We start from the raw sequence: 16,909 nt of genomic DNA, 5'->3' as shown, positions 1-16,909 counted from the left end.
AACTCCGCCAGCTGAAGACCTCCCCTGATGGTAATAAAAATGCTGCTCTCTACGATATTGGCACCTGCACATGCTCAGTTTTCAGCACATGCCTGCTGCAGACTGCCAAATTGGAGAGAAGCATTTTCCCACCAGCTGAGATATTCTTTTGGGGGGGGGGGTTTGGGGGAGAACACTTGGTGCCCACCCACTTTTTGCCTAGGCCCACCCAAAATCTGCTGTCTGGCTACGCCCCGGGGGTCAGTGCTGAGGTGGGTGTGGGCTACAGGGGACCTATAAGCCATACGTGGTGGGATTGCCCCAAAGTGAAAGATTTTTGGCATTGTTTTCACAGATCCTGCAGGAGAGCTTGGATCCTAGTATGGAGCTGGCTGTACTGAACGTACCAGTGCCCCAACTCTCAGAGAGTACAGATCTGTTATTGACACGGGAAGGGTGGTGGTGGCGAGTACGTGGAAAATGCCCCAGGTCCCTAGCATCGAAAAGGTAGTGTTGAAGCTGGACCACTGGTATGCCAAGTATCGACTGACGGCTTTGCGCCGCTGTCGGGTGGCTTCTTTTGACAGACGATGGCGCTTATACAGACAATGTTGATTGGGAAATATGAGGGCCTCAGTGCTTTAGGATTTGCTGTAGTAATATAATAGGGTACTATAGTAGGTTTGAATGGGATGGGGGAGTCATTCATGGACAGTTAGGTAGTAGTCTGAAGTAGCTAGATGCACTGAAGAACCAACTGTGTATCTGTTATCCTCTGCATATTGTTCTTGCTTGCTACTACAATAAAGGTTTGTTAAAAATTTTTTTAAAGTTTAGTTTTGTTTTCCGTTTTTTAGATACACCTATTTATTTATTCTAATCCAATCTAATACAAAACTCATATCCTGCACATATCCTAACAGAAGATTCCATGTGGTTTACAAATGCAAAAAAAAAAACAACAAAAATGGAAAAACAACAATAACAACAAAAAAATCAAATAAATAAATAATTAAAATAAAATAATACATAATACATTAAGGGCTGCGGTAATAGGGGCCCTGCGTGTCTTGACGCACACTAAGGCCCCCTTTTACCACAGTGGGTAAAAGGTTTTGTTTTGTTTTTTTTTAAGAAATGGCCACGCAGCACTTGCTGTGTGGCCATTTCGGAGGGAGCACTTACCGCCACTCATTGAGGTGGCGGTAAGGGCTCCTGTGATAAGAGGGCAGCACGGCACTGCCCAATTACTGCTGAATAAACACCAGCACAATAAAAATATTTTTGTAGTGCCGGAAATGGCGCACACTGGAGTTGGGTACTGCGGTAGCCCGCCGGTACTTCCGGTTCAGCGAGCGGTAAACCCGCATTGGGCTTACAACCACTTAGAAAAAAAGACCCCCTATGTTTTTATTCTTTACTATTATATTTTTACCTTCTGTTTTATTCTTCAACTTTATATTTACCTTCTTACCTTGTTGATTTTTTTTGACTGCTACAAACACCACACCAATGTTTTCATGTATGGTTCAGTATATCTTTAATGTGTAATTGTAATTTCTTATAAGAATAATGTATACATATGTGTGTGTGTGTGTGTGTGTGTGTTTAGACTCCTGATGCAGGCAGAAATGCCGAAACGGCACCGTGTCGAGTCTTAGTGCTGCATTGGCTACAATACACTTCTATTGGTCTGAAGTCTCTCTGTTTTCTTGCTTGGTGGAAGTCAGCGTTCACCCTACTCCCCCATTTTCACTTAACTTTGGGCGTTATTTATTAGATATGGCCCACAGTATATAAAGTATTCAGAATCTTTTGTATAGTTTTCCAAATAGAGCACCAAAAGCCATCTATGATGAGACATTCATAGAACATGTGTCTTAGGTATTCACAGGGGTAGTGATGGGTGGAGCAGATATAAATATACCTAAGTGCCTGGCGCTGCTGCTTGTATATATAAATAATTTTAAAAGGAAGAGTATGCATGTACTTCCCTTTCTAAAACCACTGCTTTATACATGTACACTGGCTGCATTCACTGATGTTACTGCTTCTAAAATCAATTCCAAAGTGTAACACCCAATGCATGCTAAAATAATGAGTTGTGTTACATGCATTTAAGAGCAGTCCCATGGACCCATCCCCCACGCTCTGGTCCCTTTTTTAAATATAGAACATCCCCTCAGATTGACCCTTGATCCCCCCCCTTTTTTTTTTTTTAAATCATTTATTTATAATTTTTCATTTTACAAGGGTCACTTGCAAACAGTAATACAGAGATGACTGCACATTAATACAAGATAAGAAGAAAACAATCCCAACTAGATATATGGATTATATACAATTTTTCTCTTTCTTAGACCACAAAGTGAAGAAAAATAGGGAGAGTGAGATAAGACAAGGAGATCAATTAAACAGTAAACAGAAAAAAAGAAAACACTCGTCTAATTCAGCCTTGATCCCTTTTTAAAACAAGAGCACCCCCACCCCTCAAAGCACCAATCTCCCCCCCCCCCCCCTCCCCAGCAGCACCTATCAGGAGCAATGCCAGCCACTCCTGCACTGGTAGCTTCATTTGAAAAAATGGCGGCATCAGGTCCCTAGCAGAAGTCATGCAGGACTACCACTAGAGGTCAGACTTCCACATAAGAGAGTAAATATTGGGGAGCCAGGAATAGATGGGGAAAGAGAGAAATTAAGATGAAGAAGGAAACACATGCCGGGGAAGGAGGGGAGTCAAGAAGCAGGGGAAGAAATGGGGAAAGGCAAAAGAACAAATGCTGGGGAGGGGGGCAAGAAGAAGGAGCAGATGTTGGGAAAGAAGTGGTAAGAGGGGGATATAGAAACAAGATGAAGGTCAAACACAGAGATAAGGAGTAGGAAGGGCATAGATGCATGGGATGGGGGTAAGAGGCAGGGGAGAGGATGCTGGTGGAGGATGAAGGAGGAAGGGGGCAAATGCTGGAGAAAGGGTGGAAGAAAAGGGAAGGGGAGGAGGCAGGGACACATTTGGTAGAGGGTGATGAAAGTAGAGGACAGATACTTGGGACAGATAAGGAACAGAGGAGTAAAAAGTGGATGATGAGGAGGGAGGCAGGAGGGCAGATGCTGGATGAAAGAGATGGGTTCTTGCTGGTAAGGGATAAGAAAGAAAATGAAGGCATTATATTGTTAAGGAATGATGTGGAAGGAATAGGAGGCCTGAAAGATTTGAGAAAAGCTAGTGAAGCATAAAAGAGGTGGCAATGAAGAGAGAGAAGTGGATGAGAACAGAAAAATGGAGCAAACAAATGAAAAAAGCTTGGGTTTTATACTACAGCTTACAGTATACTGGGCTGAGAAAGACTGTCCCTGCTCCTCACTTGCCAAAATTATATACCAAACAGCAGGGCATAAGCATGCATGCGCCGGAAAAAAACTTACAAGGAATGTTGGTTGGAGGCACCTCATGACAGGTTCGAGAAGTGGAGGATAGCCTGGTGGTTAGTGCAGTGGACTTTGATCCTGGGGAACTAGGTTTGATTGCCACTGCAGTTCCTTGTGACTGTGGGCAAGTCACTTAACCCTCCATTGCCCCTGGTACAAAATAAGTACCTGAATATATGTAAACTGCTTTGAATGTAGTTGCAAAAACCTCAGAAAGGCAGTATATCAAGTCCCATTTCCCTTTCCCTATTTGAGATTCTACATGGAATGTTGCTACTATTTGAGATTCTACATGGAATGTTAATGTTTGTCAATGTTGCTATTCCACTAGTAACATTCCATGTAGAAGCCTGCCCTTACAGATCAGCAACGCAGCTGCGCAGGCTTCTGTTTCTGTGAGTCTGACGTCCTGCAGGACGTCAGACTCACAGAAACAGAAGCCTGCGCGGCCGCATCGCTGATCTGCAAGGGCAGGCTTCTACATGGAATGTTGTTAGTGGAGGAGTAGCCTAGTGGTTAGTGCAGTGGACTTTGATCCTGGCGAGCTCAGTTCAATTCCCACTGCAGCTCCTTGTGACTCTGGGCAAGTCACTTAACCCTCCATTGCCCCTGGTAGAAAATAAGTACCTGAATATATGTAAACCGCTTTGAATGTAGTTGCAAAACCTCAGAAAGGCAGTATATCAAGTCCCATTTCCCTGTTTGAGATTCTAAATGGAATGTTGCTGCTATTGGAGATTCTAGATGGAATGTTGCTACTATTGGAATCAGGTTCTCTTTCTATGTCCCATCCTTGCCACCAATGTGACATGCTTAGCTAACACCCTCAATCCTAATGGAAAATTAGGAGAAATTAGATATAATCAGAATATTTTATGGTCCAGACGGAGTGTATCCTTGGCTACATTTTATCCAACCTATTCACCAGGGCCCAACAATTCCTTGATTGCTGTCTGGCCTCTCTACCCGTACATAAATCAATACTTGTATAATATAAAAACTTCAATCTAGTGGAGGCCAGATACCAATGCTACTGACAGGAGCTATTACCTACAAAGATGCAACAATACAGAAGGGCACAAAGTCCAAAATAAATGTATAATGCAGACACAGGTTAAATATGTAGCAAGGGCGCTAATTGCTCACAGACGTAACCAGGTAGGTAGACCCAGCTGTGATTACTTTAAAATACAAGAATGAAATATATGAGAACAAAGAAGAAAAGAATCCTAAGCATATAATTAAAGTACAAGTGCCAAGGGTAATGAGAGGAAATGATATTATGAGGAATCGCACTCTAATGTTGTTTTTCTGAATTACTCAATTAAATAGCAGAGGAACTTCTCCTAGAATGAGTGCAGTTAAGGCCCCTTGCGAGTGTTCTGAGGCTGTTTGTTCATTTTGATGATACGTTAGGAGACTAATTCCTCAGTCCTTGAGGGCTACACACCAACCCGATTTTTAGGTTAACCATAAGCTGGAGCCACTGCATACAGATAAATCTCCTGAATGCACGTTTGGGATACTCTGAACGTCATAAATTCATATGCAGCCTGAGAGGATCTGCATTTGAGACCCCCTGGTTCACTGCATTTTCATTACAGGGCATGCTTTATGGTTGGTAGTAAAGCTGCAAGATGCTTAAAAGGCAATTCTATAAGTTGGCGTCTAAATTTAAGTGGCAATAATGTGCCTAGTTTATAGAATAGTAGCGTCTCTGTGCGTGATTGGCAGTTACGTGCGTATTTGCTAGGCGCTGTTCTATAAACAGTGTGCCTAAATCATTTAGGACTAGATTGTCGCGTCCCTCGCTAACTTAGCCTGCTCCCCTATGGACGCTAGCCCCGAAGAGGAACCCTCCCGGGCTTGGCCGGCTGTAATTCCGCCGCTGGGCGGCTCACCTGGTTCCTGCTCCGATAGCCGGCCATCATGGTCCCGGGGCAGGCTTGGCCGGGATCCGTCGGGGCGCTGGCTGGCCTTTCTGGGATCGTGGCCGAGGGCCGGCTTTCGCGGCCCCGTGCTTCCCATCGCCGGCTCTAGAGTTCCTGCGCGGCCCGGCGGGGAAGATGGCGCCGGGATCCCGGGCCGGCGTCTTTTCCACGTCTTGGGCGCGGGAACCAAGACCCCACCCTGGAGAACCCTGATTGGGCGGAGGGAACAGAGGTCCCGCCCGAAGACCGATACAGAGCCACTCCAAGAGGTTTCCGCGAGGGAAGTCGTCGGAGGTCTCCGCCCCTGTCAGCTGAGGCTGGCTGACAGTATTTAAGGAGCAGGTTCTCTGCAGACCTTTGCTTCGGCTTCTGATTCCAGAGGTTCCAGCCTGCATGTGTGATCTTTGGACTTGCTGCTTTTCCCGACGCTGCCTTGACCTTCTGCCTGTCCCTGGACTACTCTGCTTGCAGCCTACCTTGACCTTCTGCCTGTCCCTGGACTACTCTTTGTTGCCTGCTTGACCTATCCCTGGCTGTTGTTCGTGGGTCCAGTTCCCCGGTGTCCGGTCAGTCCGTCCACCCCCGCGGTTCCAGAAGCCCCGCTGGCCACCTGCAGCTGGGGGCTCAACCCCTGGTGAACGGTGGTCGCCGCGGGTGAAGACTCGGGGTGCTCGGCTGTCTTTTGGGGAAACAACTGGGACTCCCCCACGTTTTCCTGAGGGACCCAAGGGCTCACAAGTCGTCAGACAAGACATAGCTTCTATATAATCACGCCTAAATATATTGGCGCTGACAAAAAATACGCCTAGGCATATTCTGCGCGGTTTATAGAATACGCTGAGCACCCATTCACGCAACTAAATTTAGTCACATTCAGTTACGTCAAGTAAAACTTGGTGTAAATGCCGGTTGCCTAAATTAGGCGCTGACCGAGTGTATTCTATAACGATGTGCATAGATTTTAGAAACCCCCACGATCCGCCCATTCCACGCCTCCTTTTCAACAACACAACTTATCATTTACGCACATCATATTACAGAATACATTTAGACAGTTGTGTGCATAAATTATAATTAATGCCAATTAATGGCAATTATCAGCGCTGATTGACTTGATAACTAAGTTGCGCATGCGAATCCAGAATACGACCGGATTTGCATGCACAAGTTAAGTCAGGCTGTAAAGGATCTGCGGGTTAGCATGCAACTGTTAGGTGGTATACAGGTGGGCTGAGCATGGATATGTCGTCAAGCGACATGCACCAGTGGCGTGGCTATGTGGGGCCACGGGGGCCTGGGCCCCCCAAATTTCCTGTGGGCCCCTGGTTTTGCTGGCAGGGTGCCCAACCCCCGCTAGCTGACGTGTTGTCCAGCACTGGTCTCCAGGGACCCCCGCCAGCCAAGGTATTTGGTGGGCAGTGGGTGGGAAGTGGCAGGGTGGTGGGGGGGGGGGAGCGGCAGGGCGGCGAGGCGGCAGACCAAAATGCCCCCCCCCCCCCCCCACCTTGGGGGAGATATTTGCAGGCAGTGAAGGCAGTGTGTGCAAATCTCTCTCATGAGTATTCATTGTGGATATCCTGAAAACTTGACTGGCTGGGGTTGCCTCCAGGACCAGGTTTGAGATTCAGTGGAGTAAGGTACAGCATAGAAAGAAATCATTAAAACAGTAATTCAGGCACTTCTTGGAGATTCCCAAGTGACAAAACTGTTAAAGCCTCTCAGATTATGCTGACTGCCTAAAGCCAGATTGCCAAGTACATTTTTTTCTCTTAAAGTTCCAAAGCAAATGAACAGACTCATGTGATGTGCTCAGGCATCCATTTGCTGCATAAGCAGAAGTGGCTTTTCTGTAATGTTTAGTTACAGAAGTTGGAGCATTCTAAAATAGTTTGCAATTCTCACTTTTGATACTTTTTCGTGTACTCACCCCCAACATGTAATCATGGTAATTTTTTTTTTCTTCTTGTGAACAGGAAGAAGACTGCGTGGTAAAGCCTTCTACAATGTGAACGGTAAAGTGTACTGCGAGGAAGACTTTCTAGTAAGTGAGCTTTCATTGTTTTCTGCACTTTTTTGGTCTAAGAACTGGAAATCATTTCTCAGCCAGCATGCTTTGGGGTACGATGGCACTAGGGACCTTGGAGCCAAAAACCGTTGAGGGTCTCCCCTTGATGCTGACAAGATCATGGAATGGGGAAGAGCGACCCTGTTTGCCAATATCAGAGTTGTTGGGGAGTGTTCCCTTCAGTATATAACACCCCCTCACCAGTGTCAAGAGGGTGGCCCAAACTCTGTCTGCAATATTAGAACTATTAACCATGAAGAAAGACCTGTCTGATGGCGGAATATCATCCCTGTGTTGTAGGCTTGCTTTTTATATACAAACTAGCTGTTAAGCCCGTAAAAACGGGCGAGTATTGCAGCCCTCCTCTCTCCCCTGGCTTCACCCCGTCCACCAATCCTCCCCCCCCCCATATCCAGCGACCCTTCTCTTTCCCTTGGCCTCCCCCCCCCCCATGTCCAGCAACCCTCCTCTGTGCCCTGCTCTCACCCCAAGTCCAGCAACCATGGCCACTCCCCCCTGCCCTCCCCCCATGTCCAGCTACCCTCATCGCCACCGCTCCCTCCCCCCTCCGTGCCGGGCCCCCTGCACTGACCTGACAGCGCCTCTCACCTCCGTGTGAAAGCGCTACAGGCAGCAGCAGATCGCTCTGCTGCTGCCTGCAGCGCTTCCACATGGAAGTGAGAGGCGCTGTCAGGTCAGTGCAGGGGGCCCGATACGGAGGGGGGTGGGAGCGGCGGCGGGGATTGGGGGGGGGTGGAGGTTGTTTCGCGCGATGTTCCTTTCCAGGCGGCAGCAGCGTCCGACAATTCGACTCCGTTTCCCTCTCTGTTCCGCCCTCTGATGTCATGATGTCTTGACGCGAGGGCGGGACAGAGAGGGAAGTCTGTACTGCGCATTTGCAAGTGAGTACGGTCACTTGCCGTTTATATGTTTGATGTCCATTTAGCTCTACTGTGTAGGGGAGACCTTCTGTTTGGTTAAAAATTCTTAACATAGTAGATGACGGCAGAAAAAGACCTGCACGGTCCATCTAGTCTGCCCAACAAGATAAACTCATATGTGCTACTTCTTGTGTATACCTTACCTTGATTTGTATCTGCCATTTTCAGGGCACAGACCGTAGAAGTCTTTCCCAGCACTAGCCCCGCCTCCCAATCTCGGCTAAGCTTCTGAGGATCTGACTGAAGCCTTGTACAGGCCTCTGAGTTATTGTAATACAGTTTTCCTGCTGGATGCTGGCTGTTCCTAAACATGGAGTTAAAAGGGCCAGACTTGCACCAGTACAGAATCATATCACGTTAGCATATTGGGTAGGAAATTCAGTCACTGATACCAAGGCCCATTGTAGTTCAACAAGTATATTAAAAGGAGAGCATACCAGTACAGTGAAATCAGGAAACTGCATTTCTCATTTCTTTCTTTCTTTTTTTTTTTTTATAACTTCCTTTTTATTGAAAGTTTTCAATCAAACCTTTTCAACAAACAGCCAGCATGGTGCATTTGCCTCTCATATGCACCACACAGCTTATCATATCAAATATTAAGAGACAGGCTCAAACCCCCATTCCTCCCCCACCTTCCTTCCCCACTCTGAACATTAATCATTTCCACCCCATTTAGAAAGCCTTTTGGAGGAAGCTTTTTTGCTCTCTTATTAGCTCAGTGGACTCCTGGGCAATTAACTAAAATTAAAGGGGCCCTTTTACTAAGGCACGCCCAGAAGTGGCCTGCACTGGTGTAGGTGCGTGCTTTGGACGCGCGCTGGTCCATTTCCAGAGCGTGCCTGGAAAAGGGATTTTTTAAAATGTGCTGGAAAATGGACGTACGGCAAAAAAACCAGCGCACGTCCATTTAAGACATTAACGCCACCCGTTGACTTAGCAGTAAGGTCTCACATGTTAACTGGGCGGTAAGCGTGCAGAATGTGCCAACTGCCAGTTACCACTGAGTAAGGGCCCTGCGGTAGAAAATTTTCTACTGCATGTTTTGGGCGCGCCAAAATTGAATTACCGCTCGGGGCATGCGTTAGCCAGGCAGTAGTGCCTGCCTATGCCAGGGGCGTAGCTACAGGGGGGCACAGGGGCCTGGGCCCCTGGTTTGGCTGGCGGGGGTCCCCAACCCCCACCAGCTGAAGCCTTCTTCGGCGCCGGTCTCTGGCGCAGCCGCGTTCGCTGCCCTGCTCTTCTTTCTTCTTTGCTCCTCCTGTGCACGCTGACGCTCCTTTACGTGAAACTGAGAAGGCGCGTCAGCGTGCACAGGAGAAACAAGAAGAAAGAAGAGCATGGCTGGGGCGAGGAGGCGAGGCGTGGCAGTGGGGGGCGGCGGGGCGGCACTCGAAATGTGCCCCCAACCTCGGGCTCTGGCCCCCTCCCACCGTGAGGTCTGGCTCTGCCCCTGAACCAAAGACACAAGGAGCTATAGTGGAAATTGAACCCAGTTCCTAAGATTCTTAGCTCATTGCACTAAACATTAGGCTTCTCCTCCAAAATGTATAAGGACTATTCTCCTGTCTAAAGGGCAAGTTTGGTCCCGTAGGCAACTTTTGGGCCTGTAGTGAGGGTCAGAATACTAGATTTTTGACAGATTGAACAATTCATCTCCATGTATATTTACATAGCATCGAGCACTGGGGAAATAAGCTTTTGACCGTTCTTGTATAATCAGGGTCACAACTCTTATGGCTGTAGCTGACCAATGCACCAGGGTGCATAGCTATAAGACACCCATGAGATAGTTGCAGTCCTGCTGTGGTGAAATGAGCGGGCAACGGTGTAGCCCCATACAGGGCTGAATGAGAGACACTGCACTAAGGCCTTGCTTTACTCTTTTAAATGTTCATAATTGTAAAAGAAGATAAAAATGATAAAGACCTGACTGAACATGGTTGTTACCCTAATCTGTTCAAATGGGGAAATCCGTCAGTGACTTTGACCCTATAATCTTAGAGGTCGTTTTTCAAACAGACTTATAAGTCTACTATCCACATATTTTCAGATACTATTTAGATAGTGTTGGACTGAAAATCCAAATTCCTTTTATCTGGCCTGACGACACGAGGGAGAAGCCATGAAATTATCCAGATAGCAGTAATATTCAGCTGCTAGCCAAATAATTTATATGTTTAGCTTAGGCCTGCTAAAAAGCACGCCTAAACTAAATAGAAAGTGACACTGATGGCATGAACCACATACGCACACACTTGCACACACATACCAGTGGCGTAGCCACAGGTGGGCCTGGGTGGGCCGGGGCCCATCCACTTAGGGCTCAGGCCCACCCAACAGCAGCACATATTTAGTGCTAGCTAGTGGGGATCCCAAGCTACGCCAGCTGAAGACCTCCCCCTGATGGTGCTGAAAACACTGCTCTCCATGTCAGCAGTCAAAGCTTTTTAAGCTGCTGATACTGGCCTCATTGCATTGGGGGGGAGGGGGGGGGGGGAAAGGAGAACACTTGGTGCCCACCCACTTCTTGACTAGGCCCACCCAAAATCTGCTGTCTGGCTACGCCCCTGACACATACACGCACACACATATATATTTTCAGCAGTGCTGACTATACATAGAGGTGTATTTTCAAAGCACTTAGACTTACAAAGTTACGTAGAGGGGCATTTTCGATATGACGCCTAAGTCCGACTTTGGACATTTTGCACAAAACGTCCAAAATCCGAATAGGAAATAAGGTCATTTTCAAAAAAAGAAAAACGTCTTTTTTTATCGAACATACTGTTTCGAACAAGGTTTTGTGGTTTTGATGTTTTGTTTTTTGGTTCATTTTTTAAAAAAGAAAATAAGTGCAAAACATAGAGATTCGTGCCATTTGGATGTAGGGTGAGCCAGCATATTGAGTAGACACATCCCCCAGACATCCCAGGAGAGCAATGAAGTACCCTAGAGGGAACTTCTGTGCACTTCATGAAAATGCTCCCAGGTGCACATCTCACCTTTGCTCCCTTATCTTACCCCCCTGAGCCCTCCGAAATCCTCCCAAAACACACTGACCTCCACTGTACACCACTACAATAGCCCTTATGGGTGAAGGAGGCACCTATATGTGAGTACAGTAGAGTTTTGGTGACTTTGGGAGGGGTCAGAGTTTCCACCACAAGTATGACAGGTAGAGGGAGACAGGGACCTGGGTCTCCCACTGTATACTGCACTAACCAACACACTCCAAGCACCTGCATTCTGCTGTAACAGACGTGCCTTTAACATCTGAGGCTGTCATAGAGGTTGGTAAGTCAAAGAAGAGAGGGTAAAAAGTACACCAGAAATATAGTACAGCAAAAAAAAGCAAATGTCGACCTCCGGAAATGGGACAGTAAAAAGAACTTTATTGACAAGACCCGACACGGGCCGTGTTTCTGCAACCATGCGCCTGCATCAGGGGTCTAAAATAATAAAACAATAACATTTATATAAATACAAATATAATGTAATGTAAATTATCTTAGTAAGCAAAAAAAATAAATAAAAATACAAAGATATAAAAAATGACATTTAGTACAAAAACTGTACCAGTTGAATTCCATATACACTACTTTCCAATTCTAATTAAATCTGTGGCTTCTGTTTATATTTGCCTTATATACTGTTTTATTATATTTGTACCCTGTGCTTTCCCACTCATGGCAGGCTCAATGCGGCTTACATGGGGCAATGGAGGGTTAAGTGACTTGCCCAGAGTCACAAGGAGCTGCCTGTGCCTGAAGTGGGAATCAAACTCAGTTCCTCAGGACCAAAGTCCACCACCCTAACCACTAGGCCAGTCCTCCAGTCCTGATGTATATATTTTGAAGTTTTTTTTTTCATTTCTTTTGTCACGTGTTTCTTTATTTGTTTGTATTATTAGATTCACTTTGCTATTTATCTTTTGGAATTCAACCGATATGGTTTTTGTACTAAATCTCAAGGCGCACCTCTTATAGTAAATGAGCAAATGGCAAAAACTGCAGAGTAGTTTTGCAGACTTAACTTACACTATTCTTGCTTCCTGATCATTTAAAAAATAATTACAGGCACAACACAGATTCTTGTTTTACACTTTTACTTCTGGTGTTTCAGTTTGGTGTTACATAAAATGGCAAAATATCATATTTATCCTTACTACATAACTATGCTTAAGCTTATTTATGGAAAGAATGAAATCAAAATTTAAATTGATGTTTCCTAATGATGTAAAACAAATGATATGTTAAAATAACTTAATGTAGAATTGCTTTCATTAAAACAATTACTTGCTTCTTTGAGCTTTATCCGGTGTTCTTTTCTTTTTTGATTTATGTGCTCTATATTTTGTGAACACAACCTTTTTTTTTCCTTTATCATCTACTTGTTTGGAGAATCATATCAGTTTCCCTTTCCACTTGCTTTTATTTACCTTCCTTTCATCTGTTGTCGTTTTTAAAAGCCCACTTCAAGTTAATCTATTGTCTTTCTACTTCTCTTACTTCCGCCCACCCTGCCAGCTACTTTGTACAAGTTGTTCCCAATTTTGCTAAAGCCGTCATGCATACAATCCAGGACTTTGAGTTTGGTGAGATTGGCCTCTGTCTTAGCTTTTATACTGTACACTGCCTTGATTGAATTCCAAAAGGCAGTAAATAAATCATAATAATAATAATAATTATTATTATTATTAATAAACCATATTGTGTGATGATTACTGCTGTTCAAGTGGACACCCACCCAGGCATTCGACACACTTTCTCCATTTATAAGTACCAGATCAAGCGCTGCCCCTTCTCTGTGGGGGTTCTGACACCATTTTTCTGTGCAAAGCCCCTTATAACGTATCCACTCTTTCTTAATTTCCTTCAAATTTTGTAGATGGGATACTCCAGTCTACATCCAGTAGATTACAGTGTATCAGTTCGCCCCTTATTCCCACTTTTGCAATATCTCTCTGATTAGGTCTCTTTCCAGTGGATGTGAATGCCATCTGTTCTTTCCAAGTCGATCCATACTGCTTCTTCTCTTCCCCACACCCCCTGCATTTAATATTGTTTTTGACATAAAGAGATACCCCTCCCCCCTTCCTACCATCTCTGTCTCTCCTAAATGGTTTATAGCCAGTTTTGTTGATATCCCTCCCATTCATGAGACTCATGTCTCTGTAATGGCCATAATGTCCAAGTCCGTTTCTACCATGAGGGTTTCCAGATCTGGAGCTTTATTGCTTGAATAGCTTGATTGCATTTTATATAGTTTTTATTTGACTCCTCTTTCTTTTTGCTGTTGATGAGTGAATTAAGATCTCTTTTAAAAATGTCTCCACTACAGTAATGCTTTTGATGGGGGTGACATCCTGAACTCATTCTTTCATCCATCCAGGGCTGGTGCACATAAATTGGGCACTGCAGGCGAACCTTCAGCCTCACCCTCTCCCTTAACATAATTAAACTCTACAATCTACAAAAATGCATAATTGGACATCATACTTTCAAATATTAAACTTTCTTTTGCAGGTCAAAGTAGGCACTGATGGCACTGTTCCCTCTAAGCTGAGCGGGAGTCATCCGCTTACAGTCCTGCCAGTAGAGGGCGCTGTTTCACGATCACATTTTCAGTAGTGAGGGACAAGCAAGTTCTACAGCACTCCAGGAAACTTGCTTGTCCCTAGCTACTGAAAACACAATACTGAAGCACCACCCCCTACTGGCAGCAATGCAATTGGAGGACTCCCACACAGCTTAGAGGGAAGAGTGACTGATGGTCCTCTGAGTTTATGTGCCTGTAAACACTTAGGGGCCCTTTTACTAAGCCGCGTAAGCATCTATGCGCGCCAAAATGGAGTTACTGCCCGACTACCACGTGGCTTTTGCGGTAATTTCATTTTTGGCGCGCGTCCGAAACGGACGCACACCAAGTGGCAGAAGGGGACCTGGGAGTTGTCATTGATGATGCGTTGGGATCTTTTGCTCGGAGTGCTGCTGCGGCTGGGAGAGCAGGTGGAGTGTTGGGTATTGTCGGGAAAGGGATGGAAAACAAAAATGAGGGTATTATAATGCCATTGTATCCTGGTTTAGATTGTAAGCTCTTTTGAGCAGGGACTGTCTTTTCTTCATGTTCAATTGTGAAGTGCTGCGTATGACTGGTAGCGCTATAGAAATGATTTATAGTAGTAGTAGGTCATTACCACCCAGTTACTGCATGAGTCTTTACCGCTAGGTCAATGGCTGGCGGTAAGGTCTCAGACCCAAAATGGGCACACGGCAATTTTGATTTTGCTGCACGTCCATTTTTGGCAAAAAATTTCAAAAAGCCTTTTTTACAGGTGCGCTGAAAAATGGATCGGCGCATGCCCAAAACCTGCACCTACACTACCACAAACCTCTTTTCAGCCCGCCTTTGTAAAAGGACCCCTTACTGTTTTGCTTTGACTTCAGCTGCTTTTTGCTGTCTCCCTTATAGGGTGCTGCCCTAGGTGACCATCTAGTCTTGCTTAATAGTTAGTTTGGCCCTGCATCCACCAACCGTTCCTCTTGTACTTATGGACTGTTTTCTCCCCCAAAGGGTCCAGGGAGGTTTACAATGAAATACTGAACTACAATTACATAAATGAAAATAAGAAAAATATAAAAATTCACCCTAATTCAAAAACTGTTGGAAAAGACAAGTCTTAAGACTTCTGTGAAAAGCACAATAAGAGGTCTGTGTTTTCACCGGTGAAGGAAGCTCATTCCAGATCACAACAGTTGTATATGAAAAAGACGATGCCAATATCTTTTTAAGCTGAAAGATGGAAAGATTAACAGGAATCATTTGACCTGGAAATTTTTCTGACTGAAGGAAATACCACTAAGTGAGTCAAACTTTCTGGAGCCAAAGCATGTAAGATTTTAAATACAAAGCAAGCTAATTAAAACAAGACTCATCCTTTAATAGGAAGCCAGTGAACAGAAACCAACAATCGAGAAACTACTACTACTACTACTACTACTTAACATTTCTAGAGCGCTACTAGGGTTACGCAGCGCTGTACAAAATAAACAAAGAAGGACGGTCCCTGCTCAAAGGAGCTTACAATCTAAGGAATGAAATGTCAAGTTGGGCAGTCTAGGTTTCCTGGGCAGAGGTGTAGAGGTTAGGAGCCGAAGGCGACATTCCATATCATCAAGCTGATCAATCCATAGACTGGTGGGTTGTGTCCATCTACCAGCAGGTGGAGATAGAGAGCAAACTTTTGCCTCCCTATATGTGGTCAAGTGCTGCCGGAAACTCCTCAGTATGTTCTCTATCTCAGCAGGTGGTGGTCACACACAGCAGCAGCTCTGGCTAGGCCTCCAAGCCTAATTTTTAGGTTTTGTTGAGTGCCTGGGGTTGAGGGCTCTTTTGAGCAAGTGCAAACCTGGTGGTGCCAGGTCCCTCCTTTTCTCCCCCCTCCCGATGGCTCCGTTTAAAAAAAAAAAAATTTTGAACGTCCTTAAAGGCGTTTATTTCGACGTTTATTTAAACGTTTATTGCAGCTACTCACTGGGACACCAGGTCGTTACAGCTCGGAGCGGACAGCAGGTAATTTTTACCTTTTTATAGCGGGCAGGGGGTTCCCCGATTTATCTCCACGTGGCATATGGCGTCGGAGGGCGAGGGCGTAAAGAGTCGCTCCCCGGATCGCTTGGGCGCTTCTAGAGGGGATGCGGGGGTCTTAAAGCCTGATTCGCCCTTGTTGGGTGACAGTTTCGTGGCCGATGAATGTCCCGGTCCTTCCTCCGGCGTGGCGATTTTTCCCGCCATAAACGCCCATCCCCCGCTCCTCGCCTCCGCCATCTTGGCCGGCCACGCGGCTCAGACGGCTTCTTCTTGGGCCGCCCTTGAGGTTGGAGACATTAATGCCATAAACGCCCTTAATTTGGGCGACGGCACAAAAGCGGCTAAAGTTAAGCGCCGTTCTTCCCGCGCGGCTCCTTCGCGGAGTGTCGCGCCGGACGCCATTTTGGATGCGCAGCATGTCTCTCCCCCGCTCTTGCGAGCGCCGGTTGAGGGTGCGTCTAGGGCTGTTGCCCAGGCTGCGGAAGTACACAGTTTGGGGGGTTTCTCCCCCGAGTTTGTTTTGCTGCTGCATCAGGCCTTCCTTATGCAAAACGCTGCCCCTGCTCCCTCGTCTGATAAAGAGGTTGAGGTTCCCAGAGGTAAACGCCCTCGGGTTGATTCACAGGCCTTGGAGGACTTTGTCTCCTCCGATGTAGATGAGGGCAGCGTATCTGAGGTCTCCCAACGGTCCTTTGCGGATTCCTTGGAGGAGACGGATCCCTGCTCAGTTGGAGCGGATGACCCCTCTGCAGCGCGGCTTTTTAGCTCAGAGGATTTGTCCAACCTGTTGGTACAGGCCATGGACACTTTGAAGATTTCCTCTCCGGAGGACGTCTCTCCCTCAGCCCCTGTTGGCTCTGCCATTATGCTGGGGACGAAGCGCCCGCCTAGAACCTTCCACGTGCATGATGCCATGCACACCTTAATTGCGGCTCAATGGGATGTCCCGGAAGCGAGCCTTAAAGTGGCTAGGG

General features: G+C 46.1%; 1 protein-coding gene across 1 annotated transcript in view; it reads left to right on the top strand.

Moving 5' to 3' along the window:
- WTIP (WT1 interacting protein) overlaps positions 1-16,909 on the top strand; it is a 238,722-nt gene that overhangs the window by 150,967 nt on the left and 70,846 nt on the right. The window contains exon 3 of the mRNA XM_030204445.1: positions 7,310-7,377. Coding sequence (XP_030060305.1) covers positions 7,310-7,377 — 68 coding nt within the window. The remainder of the gene's footprint in view (positions 1-7,309; positions 7,378-16,909) is intronic.

Source organism: Microcaecilia unicolor, chromosome 5 (assembly GCF_901765095.1).
Source record: "Microcaecilia unicolor chromosome 5, aMicUni1.1, whole genome shotgun sequence".
Lineage (NCBI taxonomy): Eukaryota > Metazoa > Chordata > Amphibia > Gymnophiona > Siphonopidae > Microcaecilia > Microcaecilia unicolor.
This window is presented reverse-complemented; position numbering and strand designations above follow the sequence as displayed.